Source organism: Nannospalax galili, unplaced genomic scaffold, assembly GCF_000622305.1.
Source record: "Nannospalax galili isolate Female #2095 unplaced genomic scaffold, S.galili_v1.0 scaffold8, whole genome shotgun sequence".
Classification (NCBI taxonomy): Eukaryota; Metazoa; Chordata; class Mammalia; order Rodentia; family Spalacidae; genus Nannospalax; species Nannospalax galili.
Genome location: NW_008358318.1, coordinates 1,271,281 through 1,296,685, shown reverse-complemented (window position 1 = coordinate 1,296,685; position 25,405 = coordinate 1,271,281). Strand labels below are relative to the sequence as shown.

At 37.1% G+C, this 25,405-nt stretch overlaps 1 protein-coding gene and 1 pseudogene across 6 annotated transcripts in view; both read right to left on the bottom strand.

Annotated features, from left to right (window-relative positions):
- Nf1 (neurofibromin 1) overlaps positions 1 to 25,405 on the bottom strand; it is a 314,026-nt gene that overhangs the window by 209,376 nt on the left and 79,245 nt on the right. For all 6 annotated transcript variants that reach the window (XM_029557899.1, XM_029557898.1, XM_029557900.1 and 3 more), the window contains exons 6-13: positions 22,955 to 23,022; positions 22,664 to 22,739; positions 21,638 to 21,795; positions 18,113 to 18,286; positions 17,563 to 17,685; positions 17,236 to 17,310; positions 11,445 to 11,576; positions 4,628 to 4,762 (exon numbers count right to left, since the gene is read on the bottom strand). In XM_029557899.1, the coding sequence (XP_029413759.1) occupies positions 4,628 to 4,762; positions 11,445 to 11,576; positions 17,236 to 17,310; positions 17,563 to 17,685; positions 18,113 to 18,286; positions 21,638 to 21,795; positions 22,664 to 22,739; positions 22,955 to 23,022 (941 nt within the window). The remainder of the gene's footprint in view (positions 1 to 4,627; positions 4,763 to 11,444; positions 11,577 to 17,235; positions 17,311 to 17,562; positions 17,686 to 18,112; positions 18,287 to 21,637; positions 21,796 to 22,663; positions 22,740 to 22,954; positions 23,023 to 25,405) is intronic.
- On the bottom strand, positions 726 to 1,311 carry LOC103724509 (annotated as a pseudogene).

Sequence of the window (25,405 nt, the reverse complement as noted above, 5' to 3'; positions counted from 1 at the left end):
CAGCTGATTCTTCAGCCCCAGCTGACCAGAACCCACAGATTCTCAATTCAAAGCAGCACACAAACAGCCCTGATAGTCTCTGCTTCCCTCTGAAGCTTCACAAGCCAGGCTTCTGTTGTTCACAACTCTTTCAGCAGAACTGTTCCAAGCTCCACAGCAACAAACTCTAAGCTCGCGCTGGCTTTTCCAGCCCAACGTTCCAAATGCTTCCACAATCTTCCCAAAAACAACTGGTTCTGGTGTATCACAGCAATACCCCACTCTCTGGTACCAACTTCCGTCCTAGTTATTTTCTCCATTGCTGTGACAAAATACTCTGACCAATACCAACATGAGGAGGAAAGGGTTTACTTCAGCTTACATCTCCCAGGTCACAGATCATCAAGGAGCCCAAGGTAGGAACTCAGGGCAGGAACCTGGAAGCAGGAGCGGGAGCACAGGCCATGGAGGAATGCTGCTTTACTGGCTTGCTCCCCGGGTCCCTGCTCAGCCTGCTTTCTTATGCAACACAGGCCCACCTGCCCAGGGATGGCACCACCCACAGTGGGCTGGGCCCTCCCACATCACTCAACAATCAAGAAGGTGCCCCATGGACATGGCCACAGGCCAGTCCAATGAAGGCAGTTCCCCAATTGAGGCTCCCTCAACCCAGGTGTGTCAAGTTGACACTAAGAGGGTTAAATGCTTTATAGACAAGGAAAAAAAAAAACTTCGATAGCACAAACTTATTCATCACCATCATCTTCTTCATCTTCCTCCTCTTCTTTTTCCTGCTCTTTTCAGCCTTGACAGCCCCCTTTTTTTGCAGTATCAGGTTTTCCTTTAGCTCTGGGGGCAGCAATATCCTTTTCATATTTCTCCTTCAACTTGGCAGCTTTCTTCTTGTAAGGCTGCTTGTCATCTGCAGCAGTGTGGTTCCATATCTCTCCCCATTTCTTTGCATCACCACCAAGAGATAAGCCAGGATGCTCTTCTTTGATTTGGGGGTGATACTCAGAACAGAACAAGAAGAAAGCCGAAGGAGGCCTCTTGGGAGCACTGGGATCTTTGAACTTCATTGTTTCCCCTTTAGGAGGGATATAGGTTTTCATTTCTCTCTCACAACGTGCCTTGTCAGCCTTTGCCATGTCTTCAAACTTTCCTTTTTCTTTAGCAGACATGGTCTTCCACCTCTCTGAGCACTTCTTAGAAAACTCTTGAGAAGTTGACAGAAGTATCAGGGTGCTGCTTCTTGTGCTCCTCCCCGCAAGTTTGCACAAAGAATGCCTATGATGACATTTTGCCTCTCAGCTTAGGATCTCCTCTGCTCATGTTTAGTGGTTTTCCTCAGCGAGGCACAGAGTCGCCCAGTGCCCGTCCGACTCTCACTTGCTCTGTGCTGTCTCTACGGAGCTCACTGTACTGCAATGGCTATGAGAGCAGGAGCCAGACACCATGTTACCTTTTTAAAGAAACTGCTTCTTGGAGCTGGAGAAATAGCTCCAAATTAAGAGCACTGACTGCTCTTGCAGAGGAATCGGGTTTAATTCCCAGTACCCACATGGCGAGTAACAACCATTTGTAAATCCAGCTCCAGAGGAATCTGACACCCTCTTCTGAACTCCTTGGGTATTGCACAACATGGGTGCACTTACATACATGTAGGCAATATACTCATACACATAAAATAAATACAATTTTTTTAAAAGATATTGTTTCTCATTACTTGCAAGATCTCCTTAGACTCCAATAATACATAGTTTGCCAGACATGGTAGCACACACATGCAATTCCAGCAGTTAAGAGGCTGACTTAGGGCAATTTTGAGTTCTAAGGCCAGTTGGAGCTATACTGTGAGACCCCCATCTCAAAACAAATGAAGAAAAAAATAAAAGAACATATGGGTCACTTAAGTGAGGCCAGCTTAATTTGCATCTATTTAATTTGCTGACTACAGATTTTACCTCATTGCAATGACTAATGCAAGCTCTCACTCCAGTATGCCTGTAACTCCAATGTATTTGCCTATTTTCTGATGCTCACTATTTATAACCCAATAGACTTTGCTGAACACCAAAGACACAGCAATAAATAAAAGATGTTTCCTACCTTCCAGCAGCATATAGTCTCATGAGGAAAGCTAATATTAACAAACTAACCAGATCAAATGTCAAAATGTAAACAAGGTAGGAGCTATGAAGGTACCTTCAGCTATGAGAATGGGAAGCAGGAAATGTGGCCTAATCGGGGAGGTTTCCATAGAGCAGTGACAATAGCTTAGAATTAGCAGGAATTACTATATGAAGAGGAAACAAAACAGATCACAGGCAGAAGGAGGAGCAAATGCAATGCAAAATATGAGGGAATACAGTGAGCAAAAGGGCCTGACAGGTCATGCTGACTAGAAGAGAGAAAAGAAGGTAAGGCTAGATGCACAGGAAGTGACAGATGAGGGAAGGCTCTGCGTGGCCTCAAATTTTATCTGGGGTTCGGCCTTTAATCCAAGAACAATTTCAGTCAAAAAATTTAATCTGGGCCAAGGGTATGTTAAGGTTTTCTTTTTTTGAAGAGGACACTGTTAACTTCAGTGCAGAGAAACGGTGAGGGAGAATGTAAGAAATGATGAAAGTTAAACAGTCAGGAAGCTGTAAAAAACTGGAGTAACACAGACCAGGACAAAGAGGGCAGAGCAGAATACAGACCATATTGCTTTAAAATGCCACAATTGAGGCCATGCCTAGATTCCCCTATTAACTAAGATTTAGAATTTTGATATATAAAATAATCCCTCTAACATTCGTATGGTTATTATGAGAAAAGTTATTTAACCACTAGATGGCAGCAAAGAAAGCAATTTCCATGGGGCTGTGCTGTGCTCGGGGGTAATGTGGTTTGCCTATCAAACACAGGCTGATTCCTAGCAACACAGAATTTAAAAAACCCACAAAGGCCAGGAGTGTAGTCCACTGGTAGAGCATTTGCCTAGCATTGCAAGACTACAAGACTCTAGGTTCAATCTCCAACATCATTCATGGGGAAAAAAGGAATTTCCCTAACTCTTGGAAAACTGCAAATTTTGCTTGCACTCTTTATTCAAACAAGCTAAACTCTTGTTCTTCATATGATAACCTATTTAACATGAAAGACACAGGTGAGTTTAGCATATTGTTGAACATAAATTACAGCCACATAATTTATAATATTATACAACATCATGGTGAAATACCACACAACTTAAGAAATGAAGAGAAAAGGCACGTCATTGTTTTCAGAGTCTCACTGACAAATTTTCTAACTATTCTACCAGACTCTCAAATTTGGGTGAGTTTCCAAATACCTCAAAAATATCATAGACCGCCTTTGGGGCTGCATAACTGTGATTCTTCTGGGAATTCATTCTGTCTCCCCGACCCCATATTATCAGAAAAAATTGCTCACATGTAAATATTTCTTGAAATGTTAGAGTAGAAGCACCTGTGGTGGTATATGCCTACAATACCAGAACTCATGAAGATCTAGCTCAGTACAGCCTGGGACACATAGCAAATCTGAAGCCAGTTTAGGATACACAGCAAGACCTTGTCTCAGAAAACAAATGTGTGTGTGCATGTGCGTGTGTGTGTGCATGCAGAGAGTTCACAGAACTTGAAACCCACAGGAATCTAGTTACAAGCACATGTATTTTAGTAATTGGAAGGGCATACCAGCAAAACTTAAATCACCAAAGCATTTAAAAAGCTGGACACTAAATAAAGCAGTAATTACGTTGCTTGATGCAGCTCTCCTGGGAATGGAGAGACCTGACAAAGGTTAAAAATGCCACCCTATGAACAATTCAAGTTGTTATATTTGGACATTAATAATGTTCATCTTAACTATATCTTATTAATAGTACCAGTAACTAATTTCTTTAGTGCTTATTGTATGCCAGGAATTGTTCCTAAAAGCTTTATACACATCATTTCAATCTTCATAGTGATTTCTCTGGTGTCAGAATTGTTATTATCTACAATTTCAGATGAAAAACCTTAGACACAAAGAATTAAAAAAAAAAAATTACCTGTCTCTAGAGCCCATGCTTTTAATCATTTCACGGAACTATCATTCAGTTACAGTATTTACATTAGCCCCTAATTACTCTGTGTACCAAAGTAATGTCAGGAATTTAATACACCTGAGACAATATAAAGCAGACTTATGACAATACCTGAAAACTAACCATGTCTATGTTTACCTTCTCTTCTAATTTGGTCAGGCAGAGCCAATGATAACAGAAGACTGCTGAAAGGAACAAAGGGGGCTATGAAAGCTAACGTGTTTGGCAATAGCAAGAGAGGATTAAAAAGAATGAGTGTGCAGATTTAGAGCACACTACGATTTATGGGTTTCATTACTCCACACCATCCCAGGTGTACACCTGAACTGTAATGCATGATCTAATAACAGAACAAGAACAAGTGATGCCACTAAAGCAAGCTCAATGATAAGGGAAATTAAGAAGGTTAGAAAACCGAATCTAATTATAGTAGTATTCTCTATAAGTCAGTTTTCTTTGGAATATTTTAAGAGGTTCCTCGTATGATCAAAAAGGATCTGTAATTACTAACTTACTGCAATATTTCCAGAGCATTTCAGTAAAAATACTTACACAAAGCAAAAGCTTTGGATCTGCATGAATCAGTTTCACCATGGACAAGAGAAGATATTTATAGCTCCTTGTCTCCAGGTCCGTAGGTTTCTCTTTAAATTTAAGGCTTGTTACTTTTTCTTTAAATGTAAGACTCTAGTAACAAAACAAAACAAAAAAAATGACATCACCTTATTAAGAATCAGACATCAGACTCAGAATAGCTACCCATCTTTATAAAAGAAATTATTTAAAAAGCTTTGAAAACAAAACTTAATACCACCAAATGTATAGGATTGGCAGAAACACAAACTAGTAAGCATAAATTTAACATTACGTTATAAGAAAAAAATTGTTTTATACCATTTACACTGTTCTTCTATAATAATCTAGTAAGTCTTAATGAAAATCTGATTAAAATATCAAAGATATAACATCAGGTTGACTCCTAGGTTAAAAAAAAAAACTGTCTTTCAAAATGTGAAAAGGTAAGAGGAAAAATACTGGGTCTGTACCTTACGCAAATACACACAGGGAAAGTCAACTCTAACAAACATGTGTCCCACACATATGTACACAAATATTTTGTAGACTATGCAACACTGTCAATTGTAAGATATGTATCACTTCTTTGTTGTACCAAAAGAAATGAAAAACTACTGCAAATCATAAGAGACCATACAAAGTAAGACACACCTCCAACCTGAGAGAAATCTCAGACAGAAGTAAAAATAAACTTGTTTTAGAATTCATGAAATGTCCTATTTAGGCAATCTTTGTATTTATGGCTTCAGTTAAAATTTTTCTTTTTATTTTGATGGCATTTTCCCTCTCTAAAGTTATAGAACACATACACTTTGCTTAAAGAACAGCAAGAACTCTTTAAGAAAGATCAAACTATAGAAAACGTGTTTCAATTACAGTAATAAACTAAAACAATTAACTGTGGATATTATTCAATCAAAAATCCAACTACATTTTGGACTCCATCACCTTGCCCTTTATTATTATAAAACATTTCCTTTTTTCCTTTAAAATAACACACACACACACACACACACACACACACACACACAAATCTGCTTTTGACTTGGATGCCTACAGTAAGCATAAATACAGACATACAGATAGACTATGTGCAGTCTCTCTTCAACCACGATGAAATGCCTAAGTAAACACTGTTTTCTTTCCACATTAACAAGCAGAGATGAACAGCTTATGACACATACTGTTCTCGATGTTTAAGAAATGATAAGCACAGATTATGTGATCATTAAAAAGTTGACAATAACAAATAATAGTATAAAACTACTTGAAAAATTAGAGATACAGAATGGGTTATCTGTTACTCTTTACTATTGCTTGTGTGAATACATCTTGGAATAGGAAAAAGCCCTTGAAAATTAGTTTTTGTATTCTGTATTGATAAGAAAGCAAATTCAAAACTAAATACCAAAATTCACAAATATTAAATATATACCAAATGTACCTAATAAATCCTGTTTTTAAGTATTTGCTCTTATTAAACCACATACATATATGTATACATATACATCTATACATGTATATATTTTTTTTCAAAGCCAAACCGAGATCAAGGTTAAACTTCGAGTAAACCAACTATGATGTAAAACTAAGTGTGACTTTCAAACGCCCTTCCCTGATGCAATCATTTCACAGGAACAGAAAATCAGAGGACAATCAGCAGATAAAAAAACTTCTCTCCTATTTATCATTATTTTTTAAAGTAACTACTAGTTTGATGTCAGGTATCAATATGTAAGTTTTGTTCTGTTATGATGGTCTAATATAAAATCTAAAATAAATGTATTTAGCACAAATGCTTTGAATGTAATGACTTAGTGGGTTATATGAAGCCAGAAACAATTTGCTGCTTAAGAAACAAATAGTTTCTTACTGGTCATGGTGGCACACACCTCTAGTCACAGCACGGGGAGGCAGAGGCAGGCGGATCTCAGTGAGTTCAAGGCCAGCCTGATAATACATAGCAAGTTCTAGGCCAGCTGGGCTACAAATTATTTCTTAACTAGAAATGTAAGAAATAATAATTCATTTACTAGCTCATCCTCTCTACCACAGACATTAGCAGGACTCTAAGCTGATATGTGCTCTGGTGAAAGAAGTCAGCTATGCCTGAACCAGAGGTTCAGGTCATCATTAGGGGTTGAAAATACTCGGTAATTTGAAACTAAAAGACTTATTCAAAGACATTAAGAAATATCTAAGACAAGATCCCATCTAAGACTGCTTTCAAATCACATTTGAATTTTATTAAAGCAGAAGATTTCTAGTTTTAAAATGTACATTATTATTGCTAAGACAAACATTTCAAAATTTAAATGTACAAAGAAGAGAAGCAAGGGCACAACATTCATATGAAAAAAGCTAAAGTTTCAATGACCAAAGTTCAACATAAAATAATAATGCCATATTCAACTATATTACTAAAAACATCATATCCAAAGCATGTTATGAAGTTAGATCTTTTGTTTTGTTTTGTTTTGTTTTTGTTTTTGTTTTTAATAGGGTCTCTCTAGCCCTATCCCATCTGAAACTCACTATGTGGACCAGACTGGCCTAAATCTCACAGAGATCTGCCTACCTCTGCCTCCTGAGTACTAAGATTGAAGTCAGATCTTAGTAAGTTATCTTAATCTTAAAAAATGTGTTAGGGGCTAAAGAGATAGCTCAGCAGTTACGAGCACTGACTGCTCTCACAGAGGACCCAGGTTTGATTCCCAGCACCCACATGGAGGCTATGAACCGTCCTTAACTCCAGTTCCAGGGTAATCCAAAGCCCTCTTCTGACCTCCGTGGCATTGCATGGCACAGGTGTACTCACATACATGAAGGCAATACACTCATACACATAAAATAAAAATAATAAAAATATTTTTTGAAAAAATGTGTTAAGGTGGTCTTTCCACAAGAGAAGCAACCCAGGTGGAGAAGGATTTTTGAGTCTAGTCAACTAAGAAATTCATTTGTTAATTCACTCAATAAATATACTGCATGCCCTGATGTATATGCCCGAGGTGTTGCTCTAGGAGCTTCAGACCCTATGCTGAAGAGTCAGGCAGAGCTCCCACTTTTATCACGTTAGTTTGTTAATAAGAGAAGCCAACTCAACAACTTAGAAAACACAAGGCTGGGTATCAAGAAACTTCAGAACTAACTCTAGTTGACCATTTACTAGTCATACGACATTTTAATTCCTTTAACGAGACTTGGCCTCAGTTTGTTTCACTATCAAAACAAGTAAAACAAACACTTTCAAAGACAGTTGACAAAATTAAACCCCTTCTGATGCTACTTATATAAAGTAAGTTCATATTAAATAAGAACTCTTAGGATACTGGGATAAATTTATTCAAAACATCTGAAAGGCTGCCTTGTGGAATAATCAGAAATAGATGACCAGAAGTGACAAGGGACATTTTTCTACTTTGAAGAGGAAAAAGACTATCAAGTAACTTGTCTCCCAAATATATGGAAGTTGTTAGACTTCATTCTATTTTTGTTTTTGGAAAAAAGATCTCCATGTAGCTCCAGCTGGCCTGGAACTCACTATGTAGATCAGGCTGGCCTTGATTGCAGAGAGATCCATCTGCCTCTGCCTCCCCAAATGCTTGCAAATAAAGGTGTGCACCACTACACCCAGCAACTGTCAAACTTTGAAATATAGATGTTGTTTTATCTTTTTATAAACAGAACTTATTTTTTTATTTTATGTGTATGACTATTTTGCCTGCATGTATGTAAGTGCACCCGTGTCATGTAATGCCCTTGGAGGACAGAAGAGGGTGTCAGATTCACCTGGCACAGGAGATATGGACGGCTGTTAGGGCAATGTGGGTGCTGGGACTCTTACAAGAGCAGCCAGTGCACTTAACCACTGAGCCATCTCTCCAGCGCAAAACTTCTTTATTTTTACTTTTTAATTTATTTTTATGTGTATCAATGTTTTGTCTGAATGACTGTAAAACACCTGTGTCATGCAATGCCTGGAGAGGTCAGAAGAGGGCACTGGATCCCCTAGAACTGGAGTTAAGGTCGGTTGTTAGCCTCCATATAGGCACTGGGGACCAAACCGAGGTCCTCTGCAAAAGCAGTCGACGCTCTTAACTGCAGAGCCATCTCTCCAGTCCCTAGACAGAACTTCTTGACTGCTACTTCTGCAGCAACCAGAAGGCTCAGATTTATCAGAGGCCCCCATCATTTGAGATGATTCAAACAGCAGATAGCCCACAGGCATATCTGTTGTGTGTTAGCACACAAAGTATATGATGGGTGATGTTTACCTTAAGAATCCTCCAAATTCCCACCCTTTCTTATTCTAGATAATCAATTCATATTAACTTTCCATTTTCTTTGGTGAAAATATCAGCCAGAAAGTCTTCCTAGTCATCATGCACATGCATTCAGAATTCCATAATACAACTATAAAAAACTTTAAAACACTCAGAAGGTGGAAGCAGAAGGATAGTGCATTTAAGGCCTGCCCAAACTACACAGCCTGGGGCTCAAGAAAAAAAGCTTAAAAATAATTCTGAAAATTAAATGTCACTGATACTTTTAGAGACTAATCAGAAGAAAAAAAAATAAATAAACCCTGTCATAGCTGTCCTTGAACCAAAAGAAATTCTCTCTATAGTTATGACATATATAACAATGATCATAACATAATATAGCTCTTAAGAGTCAACTAATAACTAGAGCTAAGAAACTTCTAAATGCAGAAAACTTCAGACTACCAATCAAATCTGTCTGTTCAAAAGAATGATTTTCATTTTGTTTCAGTGCTCATGCACAAAAATAGCAGCTATTAAACTGAATATTAACAGGAAGTGAATATGACTCTTTTACCAATTCCAATTATTATCTCTTACTATTATAAGAAGTAATAAAGCACAAAATATTTTTCCGGGGGTGGGGGCAGGCCTCATGCATATTAGATTAAGCACCTTACCACTGAGCTATATCATTGGCCCACAATAATTCCAGGCTGGAGATACAGCTAAGTGGTAGAGGTGTGCATGGATTAGCACCTGGATTTGATGGCTAGCATGCCTTCCTTCTGGGGTGGGGGGTAATTTCAAGTAATAACTAAAACTTTGAAAAAAGCCTAAATAATATTTACAAAGCTGTTGTTTATATTTACACTTATACCTGTGTTTTTTGAGACAGGCTAACCCTCTAGCCCCAGCTAGCCTGGGACTTGCTATGCAAACCATGATGGCCTCAATCTCACAGAAATCAGTCTCTGCCTCCCAAATGCTGGGATTAAAGGCATATACTACCATGCCTGACAAAATTTTTTTACATTAGAAAAAAAAAGTTGTGCCAGGCATGGTAGTGCACACCTTTAATCACGGCACTCGGGAGGCAGAGACAGGCAGATCTCTGTGAGTTCAAGGCCAGCCTGGTCTACATAGTGAGTTCCAGGACAGCTGGGGCTACAGGGAGACCCTGTCTCAGAAAGACCAAAAAAAAAAAAAAAAAAAAAAAAAAAGTTGTGCACTTGGCATCACAAAAAGTCAATTAAAAATAATCTTGCATATTGGAGGATATTTAATAAAATATCATTGAGGCAGGCTTAAGATACAGCTCAGCTTGAAGAGTACATGCTTGGCATTCATGGGAACCTGAGTTTGATCCCCAGTACCAGGAAAAAAAAAAAAAATCATGACATGCCTCTTTAGTCATTATATTTTAGGATAAATGACATCAAAATACATGGCATAGAAAACTTCACCTGACATTCTCAGAAACAGTTACTAACAACTGGATAAGAGTGAACCTAACCATATAGTACGAAATACCTGCTGACCACCGAACTTTGAAAGAGAAGCATGCCAGGGAGGAAGCTGTCTGAACTATAAGTGTGAGGTAGTTAATTTACTAGATAAAACCAACAGGGGAAGACATGCTATATTTCATCTGAAATGACATGATGGGACTATAATGGTAACTATACACAGAAAAGTCAAAGAAATAAAGTACTTTTCTGAGGTAGTTACAATGGGTCATAAATACTTACAGCCACAGAAGCCCACTGCCATGCAAAACAGTGACTGGTTGGCATCTGATCATGTGAGCGACAGCAGCCAATAAGAATAGAAAATAAGAAGCAGAAGACAAAGCACCACCAATCAATGTCAAGAGTTGCCATGAATAATGCTCTTCCCACATATAAACACCAAGAAACCACTTACACAATCATACTATTAGCTGTTCAAACTGATTTCATATGAGCTTTAAAATTTGGTAATAACTAATCTCTTAACACTTAATTTAATAAGTATGACTTTATTAAATTTAAATAAATTTCAATATCAAAGTGTCTATCATTTTTAAATGCTCAAATTTTGCTAAATGCCTACATTTGCTAAAATATGAAATAGTTTCAGTAAAAAAAAAAAAGTTTCATTTTTTTCCTAATTTTCTATGTGCACTATTCAGCATCCAAAGAACATTCACTCTAACCCAGGAGTCAGCTTCCATTGCTCATCCTTGAAAAAGAAAAGCTAATCAAAATATTTGAGCAAGAAAAAGTTATAGGAAAAAGAAACTAAAATCAGAAGGAGAAAAACAAGACTTATTAAGATTTTAACAGCATTTTCTGAGAAGAATTCTCTAAGAAAAATTAAAAAAAAAAAAGCAAATATTGTTAACCAGCCATTAATATTGCAATATACAACATACCACATTTATACAAAAAGGCCCATTTGATTCTCTAAAATCAAATCAGCAAGAATGAGAAAAAGACATTAAAGCTGCAGTAGAAAGGTAGAATTCAAAACTCGTGATTTCTTACTGGTGCCATTCGTATTGCTGGGTGTGTGCCACAGCCTTGCACTGCTTTATGAAGCGTTTCACCAAACATATTCCGAAGTTCAACTGAGTGGCAATATACCGCATCAATCTTAGGCCACCAATCCAGCGCAGACTGTAGAAAAACAGAAAACATAAAGGAAACAAGTACAAAATTACTTGAGTTATATGGTTATTTATGCCATAATTTTAGGTTTTATCCTTTAGTCAGAAACTTGCTAAGACCATGCAAACAAAGAGTATGATTTTCAAAGTCTTCGAATGATGTCTTTAAGTCAAACACTAACCCAAACATCATATTTTACAATATAATAATGAGCACATGCAAATGAGGCAGTCTTTTCTTAACAACAGCCTACTGAATTTGAAAAAGTCGTTGGAGAATTCGCTAGCCAATGTTTTATCTTTTAAAAAAAGTTTAATGTTTAACATATCTCAAGAAACACATGCATATATTATGTATTTTCCCCAGATAAGAGGTTATTATCACAGCTTTACATGAGATTAGTGGCTCAACACAATGTTGAAAGACTATGTAAACCATCAGTTAAATGTTTACAAACAACAATAATTAACAACATGAAATTAGTAAATGAAAGCCATTAGTAACCCTATAATCTTAAATTGATAAGCAATGATGGCACAATACACAAAGAGACTAACTGGTCACCATAAACAAAGACAAACTGATCCTAACTTTAAGCATTTTTACATCAGCACCCTCCCCCTATTTTTTTTAATGATGCTAGAGATCAAACCCAGGGCCTGTGCATGCTAAGTAAGTGCCTTACCACTGAGCTATGTCTCTAGCTCTAGCTAAGTATTTTTTAAAAACAATTATTTTTATATAGATACTTTTTCTATTTCTGTTTAGCCTACCAAGCTGGTTGAGAATACCTGTTTTATTTGAAAGTGTATCTTTAAAAAGATCTTTAAACTTAATTCATATATTTTGAATTAGTATGCTTCAAAAGATGATAAAATTGTGGGAAAAAATCACTAAATTAGAAAAGTTCATTCATAGAAAAACAACTAGATGAATTTTCACTAGAGAGAATGTACATGAAACAATATGATTTAAAATACAGATTTTCAACTTAAAATGTTCCAGCTAAAGAAAATATCTGCAAGAATTATAATATATTCATACAGTAAATAAGAGTGACTTAATAGCTTCACATCCTATATAGAGATTCCTTTTTATTCAAAATTAAGCTAGTCTCAACATTTAAGTTCCCCACTCACAACTCACAATATTTTGAGCTACATCAAGTTATATTAACCTTAACCAAAATTGTGGATTACAAAGTCTATTTATAAGAAAGGTAAATACAAAATTAAGGCAGGCATAGTAGTACATGCCTATAATCCTAGCACAAGGGAGGCTGAGGCAGGAGGATTACAAGTTCAAGGACAGCCTGAGCTACACAATGAAACTTTGTCTCAAATAAAATGTAAGATATTATGATTGTGTTTGTCCCTTAGCTATTTATTTTAGCTGATTCCTACAAACAGCCACATTTTAGTTATTGTCCTAGCTTACTTTTCTGTTGCTGTCATAAAATACTCTGACAAAAGCAACTTAAGGGAGTAAAGGTTTTTTTTAGCTCATGGTTCTAGGTTAGAGTTCATCACAGCAAGGAAATCACAGAAGCAGGAGCCTGAGGGAACTGGTTCCATCATATCCACAATCAGGAAATGATAAAAGCATGCATGCTAGTGCTCAGCTCACTTTCTCCACTCCTAGCCAGGCCAGGACACCCTGCACAGGGAATGGGCCACAGAGTGGGCAGGTCTTTGCTTTTCAATTAGCATAATCAAGACAATCCTCACAGACATGCTCAGATGCCCATCTTTAGATTTTATCAGGTTGATAATTAACACTACCACAGTTACATGGTGCATTTCTCAAATTTGGGGCATATAACATCTCAAATCAGCTAACACAATTGGATTTCATGTACTTGGTAAATTATAGCACTTGTGTCAACTAGCTTAAAGTAGCAAAACGATGATGAAAAGTACACTGAGTAAAGGGCCCCCTTTGTCCTACATATTGTATAAAATCAGAATCTGACAAACTAGTGAGACATGCATCCCATATAACATCCTATACAAATGGGGGGGGCACTTTTTGGTTTTCTTTATTGACACAGGGTCTTGAGGTATTATCAGGCTGGCCTGGAAATATGTTGTCCAAACTGGCCTCAGTCACTGGGATTATAGACATGAGCCACCACACCAGCTTGCTATGTAAACATTTCTGATAGCTGTATAATGTGAACTATGGTTCCAGGTATACCCTATATAATAACTTTCAGGCTTAAGATTCAATAATTTTTATCATTTTTCATTAGTTCATTTAGTTTGAAATAAAAGAAACAGTTTTGATTAGGACTAAAAATTAGACAACATGATGTTAGTAAAAAAGTATTTTAAGTAGTTATTAAATATGTCTAGTCTGAAACTAGCCAATTAAATAGATCTAATCCTCCCTTAATGTTTGTTATTTTAAAATAATACTTCTATAATATTTATAAACATGAATTGTGTGGCATTCCTCAAGAGGTTATTTAAATAATTTTCAAATTCCCTGGAAATAATTTCTTTAATCACTTCTCAGCAGAAAAAGACTACCTCATTCTCAATATACAAACTGTCAGCGGGTAAACTACAATAAACTGCTACAAGAAAAAACTTGCAATCTGTGCTATCCCAGCTGTACACAGGTCACTTACATGTCTGTTACTTTGTGAATTTCCCAATTGCATATCTGCATATCCCAACTGCTTTGAAAAGCTAATATAACACAGATCTTAAAACTACACTTTATTTCTTAAGGCATATCATTTTTAAAAAGTGAGAATATAATTACCATTCTAGAAACTACTAAAAATTTACATTGAAACAAAATTCAAATAGTGAATAAGACTTTAAAAATTTCAAAAAGTGACAAGTTTTAGATCTAAACACAGTGCTTATAAATTGTCTATAAGTACATTTCAAAGAAGCAAAATAAAACTCCACACATTACTAATTCTACATAAACCCTCAAGAGAATAATAAAACTTTTATTTGGGGGGGAATGTGATAATTTTAAAAGCTGTGAACTGGCTAAGGACCATGGAAAGGGGGAACTTAAGTGTACTGAGCCTGGAGCAGTACAGGCATGGTGGTACATGCCTTTAATCCCAGAACTTGGGAAGCAGAGGCAGGCGGATCTCTGCGAGTTCCAGGCCAACTGAGGCTACAGGGAGAACCTGTCTCAAAAGAGACCAAAAAAAAAAGGTCTATTGAACAAAGAGTATTTTAAAAAGAAAGTATATACAAATAAATTTAAGATCTGGAGTCTATATATTCAGGAAATAATCTATATGATTTCAAGACATAAAATATTTCCCTAGTAAAATTTTCCAGTGAAACTCTAATACTCAATTGCATAAATTCCCATATTTACTTTTATAAACAATTCTTTTCAATTACAAAGTACTTTAGATTCAATATCTATTAGCTGTAAGCCTGGGTGAGAGATAGACTCCAACAATTTATCAAGCAATCTCTAATGATAAAGTGTTGCTATCTAAGGTATAACTTTAAAGACACTTTGGCCTCATCTTTATGTTACCTTTCAAACTATTTCACTGAAAGGCTACCGATGCTCAGTATTTAAAAATTAATCAATATAGTTTCTTTACAAAAATAAATGTCCAGCCATGTGTGGTGGCACACAGAGGCAGAGGCAGGAGGATCTCTGTGAGTTCCAGGCCAGCTGGGGCTACAGGAAGACCCTAGGGAAAAAAAAAAATGTCCATTTGACTCCACCTCGGATATAGACACACTCCATCTCCACACATGCAGTACTCCTTGGAGTACAGGGGATGCACAACCACTTTCACTAGGTACACCAAGGCATGCATGAAGCAACACTCCAGGCATGCTTGAAACCCAGAAAGGAGCAGCTTAGCCACTTACAGCAATGCCAAGTCCATGCTTGAAAGTGCTCTATATATTCAATTATAGACAAAAATATTTCACAATTAAAGTAACTAGTCACAAAATATTCAAAGGGTATAAACTTGGATTTATTAAATTTTAATGTCTACATAAAATTATTCACTGTTAACAAATGGAATAGTTTTAGTTCTATGAATCAGAGGAAAGGAAAGTAACACCTTTTTTTAAATACATAAAGGGGAGGAAGGTGGGAAAAAAAAAATCACTTTTTGTTTCTTAGCTTTAAAATTAAATCCTGAGAGAATAATGACCTGACTTACTTGCAAATGCAAAGGATTTTAAGTTTTTAGTACAAATAGACCTTACCTATATTCAGACTCATTAAACTTGGAATAAATAATATTTAATGTAATTTCCACCTGTAATTTAAGTCAGTGACATTCGGCCGAGGGAAGTACTGCTCTCCTGGGCATTCTCAGCTGCTCATGATGCAGGAGATACAGATCAACTGCCAGGACTTGAATTGAGAACCAAAATGACTGATCAGTGTCCCCCACGGCAGGAGGCCATAGGCCATGCTGAATAACAAAGAACAATCTTCCCAAAACACTGCTATGCCACTAGATAACTTTATTAGCAGTTGTCGCCCCCCCGCCCCCCGCAGGAGTATTTAGAAGAAAATACAGGCAGCATTTGGTTTAATTCAATATATCCAAGGCAAATGAAGGGGTGGGGGCTTATTTTTAACTCACCAAAGATAGAATCTTAAAATGGACTGTAACTATAAATAGGACAAATATACTAAGGTATCAATGATCAAAGCCTTCCTTTTTTTTTCTTTTTCTTTTTTGTCTTTCTGAGACAGGGTATCCCTGTAGCCCCAGCTGTCCTGGAACTCACTATGTAGACCAGGCTGGCCTTGAACTCACAGAGATCCGCCTGCCTCTGCCTCTCGAGTGGTGGGCCTTTGAGTGATGGGACTAAAGGCATGCGACACCACGCCCAGCAATCAAAGCCTTCTTAAGGAAGGAAAGCAGGAACAAGGTGAACAATTTACACATTAATGTAAAGTATCTGTAAATGAATAAAAGTGAAACTATAAAACACAGAACCAGAGAACATCCAAATACAACTGTTCATATGAAGAACAGAAATTTAAACCTCTACAGTCCAAATCTCATAAGGTTTTGCTATCTGCTTTCACTTAGCAAACTCATCGGAAATACCTCTTCAATGTGTTCACATATTTTGTTTGATAAGCTTCTGCATCCCAGGATACCTCTTTGGAAATGTGTTAATATTTCATTTTGATTAAGGAGGATTAAAAAGTACAATCAAATTAAGGTCTCACCCTTTTGTAAATGTGCCATACTATGCTACAATATAAGTACTGTTCCTTTTAACTTAAATGGTAAGGTGAAAAGTCAGAATGTATCACACAGTGGTAAAGGGCTAAGCATGTTCAAATAATATATAAAAACTTTTGCAATGAAAGTGCTAAATTATATTTTGAGTACCACTGTTCTAAAGAGATTTTGATCTTTAAAAAAATGTTTTAAGGGTTATTCTTTCCAAAAGATCCCATTAACTCCATCTTTCTTAATAAAGGCTCTCAGGTCAAGATTGAACATAAAAATACAATTGTTTATCAGATACTAGACACAATAACCTCCAAGAAACTTCCTCTACCACAGAAAGTTCTAAGTTCAAAACTTTTGTTAGACCAAGAACATCTTTCTTACAAAGGAAAAAATATATGACCCTGAACAAAAAAGTATGGATTTTTTTTTAAGCAATATAACAATACCTGTTGTACTTACATTGGTGATGATACGGTGCAGTGAATTTACCAACACATAGTGAAACGTAGAAGGTGAATTCTGAGCCAAGCAGATCTGCCGAGAAAAGAAAAAAAGTGGTAAAACATTTCTCTGAAAAAAAAAAGTTCATTAACCCAAATGAAGACAAAAAAAACACAAAAAGAAGTTCTTTTTAACAAAATGCATGTTAAGGTCTTGAAATTAGCATTAATACATAATATTAAGAAACACTAAGAAAAGTGTACCTATTCCTCTTTCTAGTCTCTTCATATTTACAGAGGATAACCACATCAATAGACATAACTGCATAAAAACGAGTTTTCTCACCTTAAAGTGTTGGTTGTTGTGAGGGCTTATACGAAAGCAAGAGACAAGGCAGTCAATCATGAGATCCACATCTGCAGGCTGACTGCCTCTAGAGAATGGTTTACTTGGATTAAAAAGCAGGTTCTATAAAAATCCCAATAGAAAACAACGACCTTTAAATAGTCACACAGTATTTTTTTCAGGGTATATAAACATCATCATCCACACAGAGTAACCTTCAGTAGCAAGAAAACTTTTGTACCTATACTACGATTTCAATATCACGTAAAACTGACCAGACCACCTAGGATTCCTCTTAAGCCCTAATTTCTACATTATTTAAGACCCAAGTATGCATATTTATGTTAAGAAACCCACTGTGTACTGTTCTTCAAGCTCTCAGTCTAGACTGATGAGCACAGCAACAGCAAAGCAAGTCCTCCGAACTTACCACCAAGGTAGTTCAGAACTTTACAGTTAGCAATTATCTTTGGCAGAACACTTACACTGGAAGTTTATTCTTCACTTAATTTCCTTAAAGTCTATAGAAGGGAAAGAATAGCACTCTTACCTTAAGATCAACCACCATGGACTGAACTAGTAGGAAAATGACAGAGTTATCCTCCCAGTTGATGTAAGTACTAGCTTTACACAGCTTGACACAAGCAATCGCAGCACTCTCTGTCAGCTGCCTGCTTCCTCCATGGCCAGCAAGTGCTTTTCGTAAACTGTCCAGAAACAGCTTCTACAGAATTGAAATACATGAAGCTTGTACTACTTCAGATTAGTAACAAATTAGAAGGCTCTAAAATCCAAACTCATAGGGGTGGGCGAGACGGCTCAGCAGTTAAGAGCACTGACTGCTCTTGCAGAGGACTGGAGTTTGATTCCCAGCACCTACACAGCAGCTAACAATCATCTGTAATTCCAGTCCCAGGGGATCTGACACCTTCTGATCTCCTTGGACACTGCACAACACAGGTGCATTTATATACATGCAGACAAACACTCGTACACAAAAAATAAAACATTTTTTAAAATTCAAACTTATGGCTTATAGCTTTCAATTTCATAATTTAAGTAGTTATCATTGATCTTTTTCAAGTCAAAAAACTCTTCTCTGTTTTCTCTACTGACTTACTATAGGAATAAAAGAAACCTCCTTTCCTATACACTTGAAATCAGCATTAGTCAGCTGATCATACCAGCCTTTTGATACTATATTTAACATCTAACTAGTATAATGTCTTGGTTGTAGCATATGTCAAATTGTTCCTTTCTTTTCTTCTACTCTAGAAATCTTTAGCCTTCTAAATAAGAATATGCTTAAGGGTGTTCTGTTGCTATAAATTCATTCCTAAAACTGAAAAATCTGAGGCCAGAGAGATGGCTCAGTGGTAAGAGCACTTGCTGATCTTTCTAGTTCTAGTTCCCAGTACCTGTGCCAGATGGATCATTTGTAACTCCAGCTCCAAGGGATCCAGTGCCCTCTTCTGGCCTCTGCAGGCAACCACACACATGAATTTAAAATTTTTAAATAAAATAATAATAAGGGGCTAGACCGATGACTCAGTGATTAAGAGCTCTGGCTGCTTTTGCGAAGGATCCAGTTTCAGTTCCCAGCACCCACATGGCAGCTGACAACTGTCTGTAACTCCAGTTCCAGGGGATCTGACGCCCTCTTCTGGCCTTGATAGGCACTGAATGACACCAGTGTACTTATATACATGTAGGCAAAATACTGATACACATGAAATAAAAACAATCCAAAAGACTTAAGTTAAATTTTTAAAAATTCACATGCATACAATGCTCAGAGAGGCCGGAAGAGGGCACTGGATCCCATAAACCTGGAGTTGCCTCTCCCATGTGGGTGCCAAAGCTTAACCTAGATCCTCTGCAAGAGCAACCAGCACTCATAACCACTGAGCCATCTCTCCAGCCCCTAAAAAAAAGCCATTTTTGTGATCCCAATGCCTCTTTTGATCTCACTAACAAATTTCTTCCTTGGTTTTTCTCCTAAATGAAAATCTCAGCTCTCTACTTCATTTCCATATATATCTTCAAATCTATTTAACCTGGTAAAAGCAAAACTCATCAACACCAGCAGAATACACATTCTAGGTGTACATAGAACATATTTCCAAAATGGACCACATGTTAGACAACTAAACAAGTTTTAATACAATTAAAGATATTAATATAATATAAAGTATCTTTTCTGTAAAAAGTAATAGTGAATTAAAGAAAAAAAAAAAGCCAAGAAAGGGGGAGAGGGGTACATTCTTAATCCTAGCAAAGGCAGAGGGTAAGAAAGGGGAGTTGTTGAAATGGGCATTAAGTTTTGATTCTACAAAATGAGAAGAAGTTTTGGAGATTGGTTATCCAACGATGTAAATTATACTTACTACTAAACCATGCACTTAAGACAGCCAACAGTAGCTTTTATTTGTAGTTTATCATGATCAGAAAATTTTAAGATTAAAAAACAAAATAAAGGGGCTGGAGAGATGGCTCAGCAGTTAAGAGCACTGACTGCTCTTGTAGAGGACCAGGGTTCAATTCCCAGCACCCACATGGCAGCTACGAACCGTCCTTAACTCCAGTTTCAGGGGAATCCGAAGCCCTCTTCCGACCTCTGCGGCAATGCATGACACAGGTGCACTCACATACATGCAAGCAATATACTCATACACATAAAAAAATGAAATAAAAATAAAAATAAATAAAAATAACCCTAACAAAAATCTACAAAGAACAATAAACATAAGATAACGTAGAAAAGGTAATTAAGAGCTGGGGGAGGGCTCAGTGGGTAAGAGCATTGGCTGTTCTTACAGAAGGCCCAGGTTTGAATCCCAGCACCCACATGGCAGCTAACAACCATCCATAACTCCAGTTTCAGGGGATCCAGGGCCCTCTTCTTTCTCCAAGGGCAGTACACAACACGGGTGCACTTATATACATGTAAGCAATATATGCATACACACAAAATAAAAATAATAAATAAATAAATAAATAGTGATCAACAGGTAGTCTAGTTCTAGAAATACTCATTGATAGCCAGTCATAGGACCGGTAGTTTCAAACTGAGGGGGAGAAAGGAGCAAGAGCCCAGCTTTATTTTTTTTTAATTTTTAAAATTTAATAACCACATGATTAGAAGAAGCATTTCATTACAGCTTTAACATATTCAGTAGCACACTGCAGAGCAAGGATACATCTTTTTTTTTTACTAGGAATATGATTTCCCATGTACAGTAGAAATTTCCTTGTGCCAATTTATTACTTTTCTTTCTTTTTAACATTTATTTTGTGTGTGTGTGTGTGTGTGTGTGTGTGCACACATGAATATGTATACATGCACATGTATCGAGGTCAAAGGACAACATGTGGGACTCAGGTCTCTCCTTCCTACCATATGGGCTCCAGTTGTCAGGCTTGGCAGCAAGTGCCTTCACCTGCTGAGCAATCTCTCTGGCTCTTATTAATTTCTTTAAAATTAATAATAAGTAAAAGTCAAAGAAAAATTTCCAAATACCAAATCCTGATGATTTTACAACTGATTTCTGTCTAATTATATAATTTCTATGATTTATATTATTCCAGGTCATAGAAAAGAGTAAAATTCCCAAATTCATATTACTAATTTAGCAAAAATTAAAATGTCATAATAGTTATGTTCAATAACAAAAATACATATTAAATACACATATCCACAGAATCATTCTGTTGAAGCATTTGGAAGAAAATACTTTATTAGCTTTCAATTTACCTACAAATAGACAAATTTAATTCATACACACAAGAATGTAACTAAATGACAAATTTCTAAATACATTTTAGATCTGAATAAAGTAAAGTATAAGTATCAAAGACCTTTGATCACTGAATAGCATTATTCATTCTTCTTCCAAATAAAATTATGTGTATGTCTCTGCTAAGACTGGCAAACCAAGAGACCTAAAATGATTACAATTCAAATGATCTCCTAAAATACACTGTTTAAAGAACAATGAAGCAAAAGTAATCCAAGCCTTGAGTAGAGCAGACTGCTCCACATCAGGTAGAGTGGGGACCAATTCTGCTTCCTCACCTTATTCATGTTGTTCTCATCAACCACATCCTTGGATATGTCCTGGATTATTTCTGGGCACAAAATAAGGAGAATGATTTGTAGTGGCCAAACTGCTGCTTTACGTTTGGTACTTTCAGCAAAACCATCCACCAAGTCAAAGAGCTTTTCTGCACACTCTAAATGAAAAATATAAATATTAAATGATCTTATTAGATGAGAAGAAAATCCCTAGTGTCAAAAGTCAAAACTACACAAAACCCAAAGCCATTAAAATACTTTATTTATTATATATATGACTGTATTGCCTGCATGTATGTGAGTGCACCCCGCCCCACCCCCTCATGTCATGCAATGCCTCGGAGGTCAGAAGAAGGCTTCGGATTCCAGCCCCCTCCCGCCCCGCCCCGCCCCGCCATTTAAAAGGATGTGTGAAAAGATTTATCTTGATTCATCCTAGAAAAGTCCAAATTTGAGAATGGCGGGCTTTGTGTTTTGTCACATTTAGAGTCTTATGGAAAGTGTAATGTACCCAAAGAACAAAGACAGGACAGTTTCCCAAAGGAAATATCCAGTTCCCCAAATATCTGTGTTCTATGCTATGCTGGTGTCCTCAAGAGTTCTTATTCACAGTTAAAAGTAATATAATCCCTTTAGATATGCCTACCTAAATACAAAATAAAGCCTTAGAATGAACACACACACACACACACACACGCACACACACGCGCGCGCACGCACACGCACACACACACACACACACAATTTTTTACTAAGAGAGTCATCAAATATTCAATCAAAACATTAAAGACTAGAGCTTCTTTTATCTACTTGTTCAAATTAAGGGGAAAGGAATGAATCCTTTATAAATTATAAATATAAGAGAAAAACAGTATTTCCTACTTGGCATTAGTTGAAAATAAAAAATGCAAAAGCACTTTTCATGCCAAAAATAACTTGAAAAGTATCAAGTTTTTACTTCATAAGCATTTAAGATAGTCACCCTCTTACCCCCCCAACCCCCCAAAAACTCATTCTTCTCCTTACCAGCCATGTCAGTCTGTGGAATCTGGTATAGCTTTGTAAATTCATCTGGATAATTTTCCACCCAGTTCCAAAAGGCCTATAAGCAAAAAAACAAACGTTTTTATATGAAAATAGTAAACTTTTCTTAATATTAAATGACCAAAAAAAAAAATCCAAAACTACTGCAATGTGTTTATACCATAAATTCGTGTGAAACTATCATAAAAGCCTTGAATTTTATACTCAAAATACTAGATTCAGTAAAAATCATAACCAAACTGAAATTTTAAAACCAAAGAGGTTGTACCTTACCTTTTCCAGGCTGTTTATAACTGCTAATTGTGCAACCTTCTTCAGGGCTTTAAATTTAAATGCTGTTTCTGGGGAGAAAAATTTGTTTTATTAACTCTGGACTATTCAACACAAATACAGCTCAGAACTGTTAGAAAAATAACTTCTACACTATTTTTCTCTCAGTACTTTTTGTTTGTTTGGTTGGTTTTGTTTTGTTTTGAGACAAGCTCTCCCTGTAGGCCCTGTAGTCTGGAACTCAATTATGTTGAACAGGCTGGCCTTGATCTAACAAAGACCCACCTGCCTCTGCCTCCCCAAGTGCTCAGATTATAGGTGCGCACCACCATGTGCAGTCCAGTATTACTTATAAGCAATGTAATGGTAAAGATAAATATAAACCCCAAACTCTTCAGTTACAGCCACTAAAGACAAAAGTAAACAGAAACGAATATGCCTTGAATGTCAATGTTTTATTGTTTAAAATAATTTTATTATTTATTTATTTATTTTTACACCCACTTCTCAGTTAGCACCCTCCCATAGCCTCCCTCCCCCGACTAGAGACCTTATACTCTGATATCCCTGCTACTGTCTGCTGTGTTGTCGGCACCCCCAGCCATTCCCCACTACTGGCCCTTCTGGTGAATCTAGTCAGCCTACCTAGAGGGCTTTGTTTTAGGAGGGTCAGCTGTTTCTCATCTAGCGGTAAGCAGGTTGTCAATATTCCTTCGGATAAGATTGGGATCTGCTGTTCATTTTCCCAGTTCTCTGCTGGGTTACTGTCTGGGAATCTCTTTAGCCACTCTGGCCAACAACTCAAAAGAAGGTATCTCTTGTCTGGCATTGTTGCTTGTTATGTAGCCTTTAGCCATATATATGGACTCTTATGAAATTATATTGGCCCCTTTAATCTTTATGGAGGAAATGATTCCTCTGTGTTGACCCTCCTCTTTATAGACTGGACATTGGTTCAAGTTCATCTGGTGGAGTCTCCTTGGCCTCCTTGATCAAGAGGACAGGTGATCCACCACCATTATAGGACATTTTGAGAGATGCTCAGAGTCCCCTGGAAATAGTTGACCTAGGAGGGCTAGGAGCAAAAAGTGTCCTTTATGTCCCTCTGACAAAATTATTATAAGCCTCAAAGCATATCTGTTAAACACCCAAGAAGGTTAGTTCCACCAGTCTGGCATTTTTAATTACCGTGTGTCATGTAGATAAATCTTGGGCAAAGACCAGTTGTTCTCAGATAAACCTTACCTAGACATATATTTCTGGATCTGCTATGTATAATTTGTCAGTAGGGTGTAGGAGTTATATGGTTCCCTCTTGTTTTCAAAACTAGCTAGGCATTGTTTATCTCTCGCATTGTCTCACTCCTCCATCATGGTTTTCCCACTAACAGTGCCCCCATTTCCCCCCTTTCTCCCTTACTAATACCCTTCTCCTACGGTCCTACCTCTCTTGAGCTCCTTCTTTCCCTTTATCCCCTAGGTTCCTTGTATACCCTTCCCTCCCTCCTCCCTTAAACTAACCCAATTTTTACCCATATCTCCCTTACTAATATAATCTGGGTGGTATTCGTATGTTAAAGTCAGTGCTAAGCAACTTTAATGTCTCTTTACTAGGCAGCCTAACTCACGGGTTCCAGAGATGAGATGTACAGTCTTTGGTAGGAGACGGGTGTTTTTTGCCCTCTACACATAGGTGGGAGAAGCTTAAAGTGGGAATCCTGAGCCACAGACCTCTTTAGGAACATTTTCTCCATGAGGGCAGGTGACATGTGACCTAGTTGCTTACCTTGTCTGAGAACTGCAGAGGGGTTTAATCTTTGTCAGCACTTCTTGGTTTTGGAGCCATTGGCTTCCCATTGAGCAATGAAGCCAGAGCACCGCCAGCTGTATGAGACCACCAGAGGACTGTAGAGCCAAGGCTTCCCTACATCTCCAAATGCCTGGGTTCCTGCTCACCTTTTATGGTGTGTCTGCTGTGTGATGCTGCAGCCTAATTTTCATTCTAATATGTCTGACTGGGGTAAGGTGAAATCTTAAAGTGGTTTTAATTTGCATTTCCCTGATTATTAGTGATGTTGAACATCTTTTAAGATGTTTCCTAGCCATCTTTACTTCTTTGTTTGAGAACTCTCTGTTCAGCTCCTTCGCCCATCTTTTAATTGGGTTACTTCTTGTCTTAGTTCTCTGTTTTTTGAGTTCCTTATATATTCTGGTTATAAACCTCTGTCGGATGTATTGCTGGTGAAGATTTTCTCCCATTCTGTGGGTTTTGTTTGCTTCCTTGGTTGTCTCCTTTGATGTACAGAAGCTTTTCAGTTTAATGAGGTCCTATTTGTTGATTCTTGACCTAGTTTCCTGAGCAATTGATGTCCAGTTTAGAAAAATCCCTTCCTATGCCTATATCTTGCAGGTTTTTCCCAATGTTTTCTTCTAATAGTTTCAGAGTTTCAGGCTT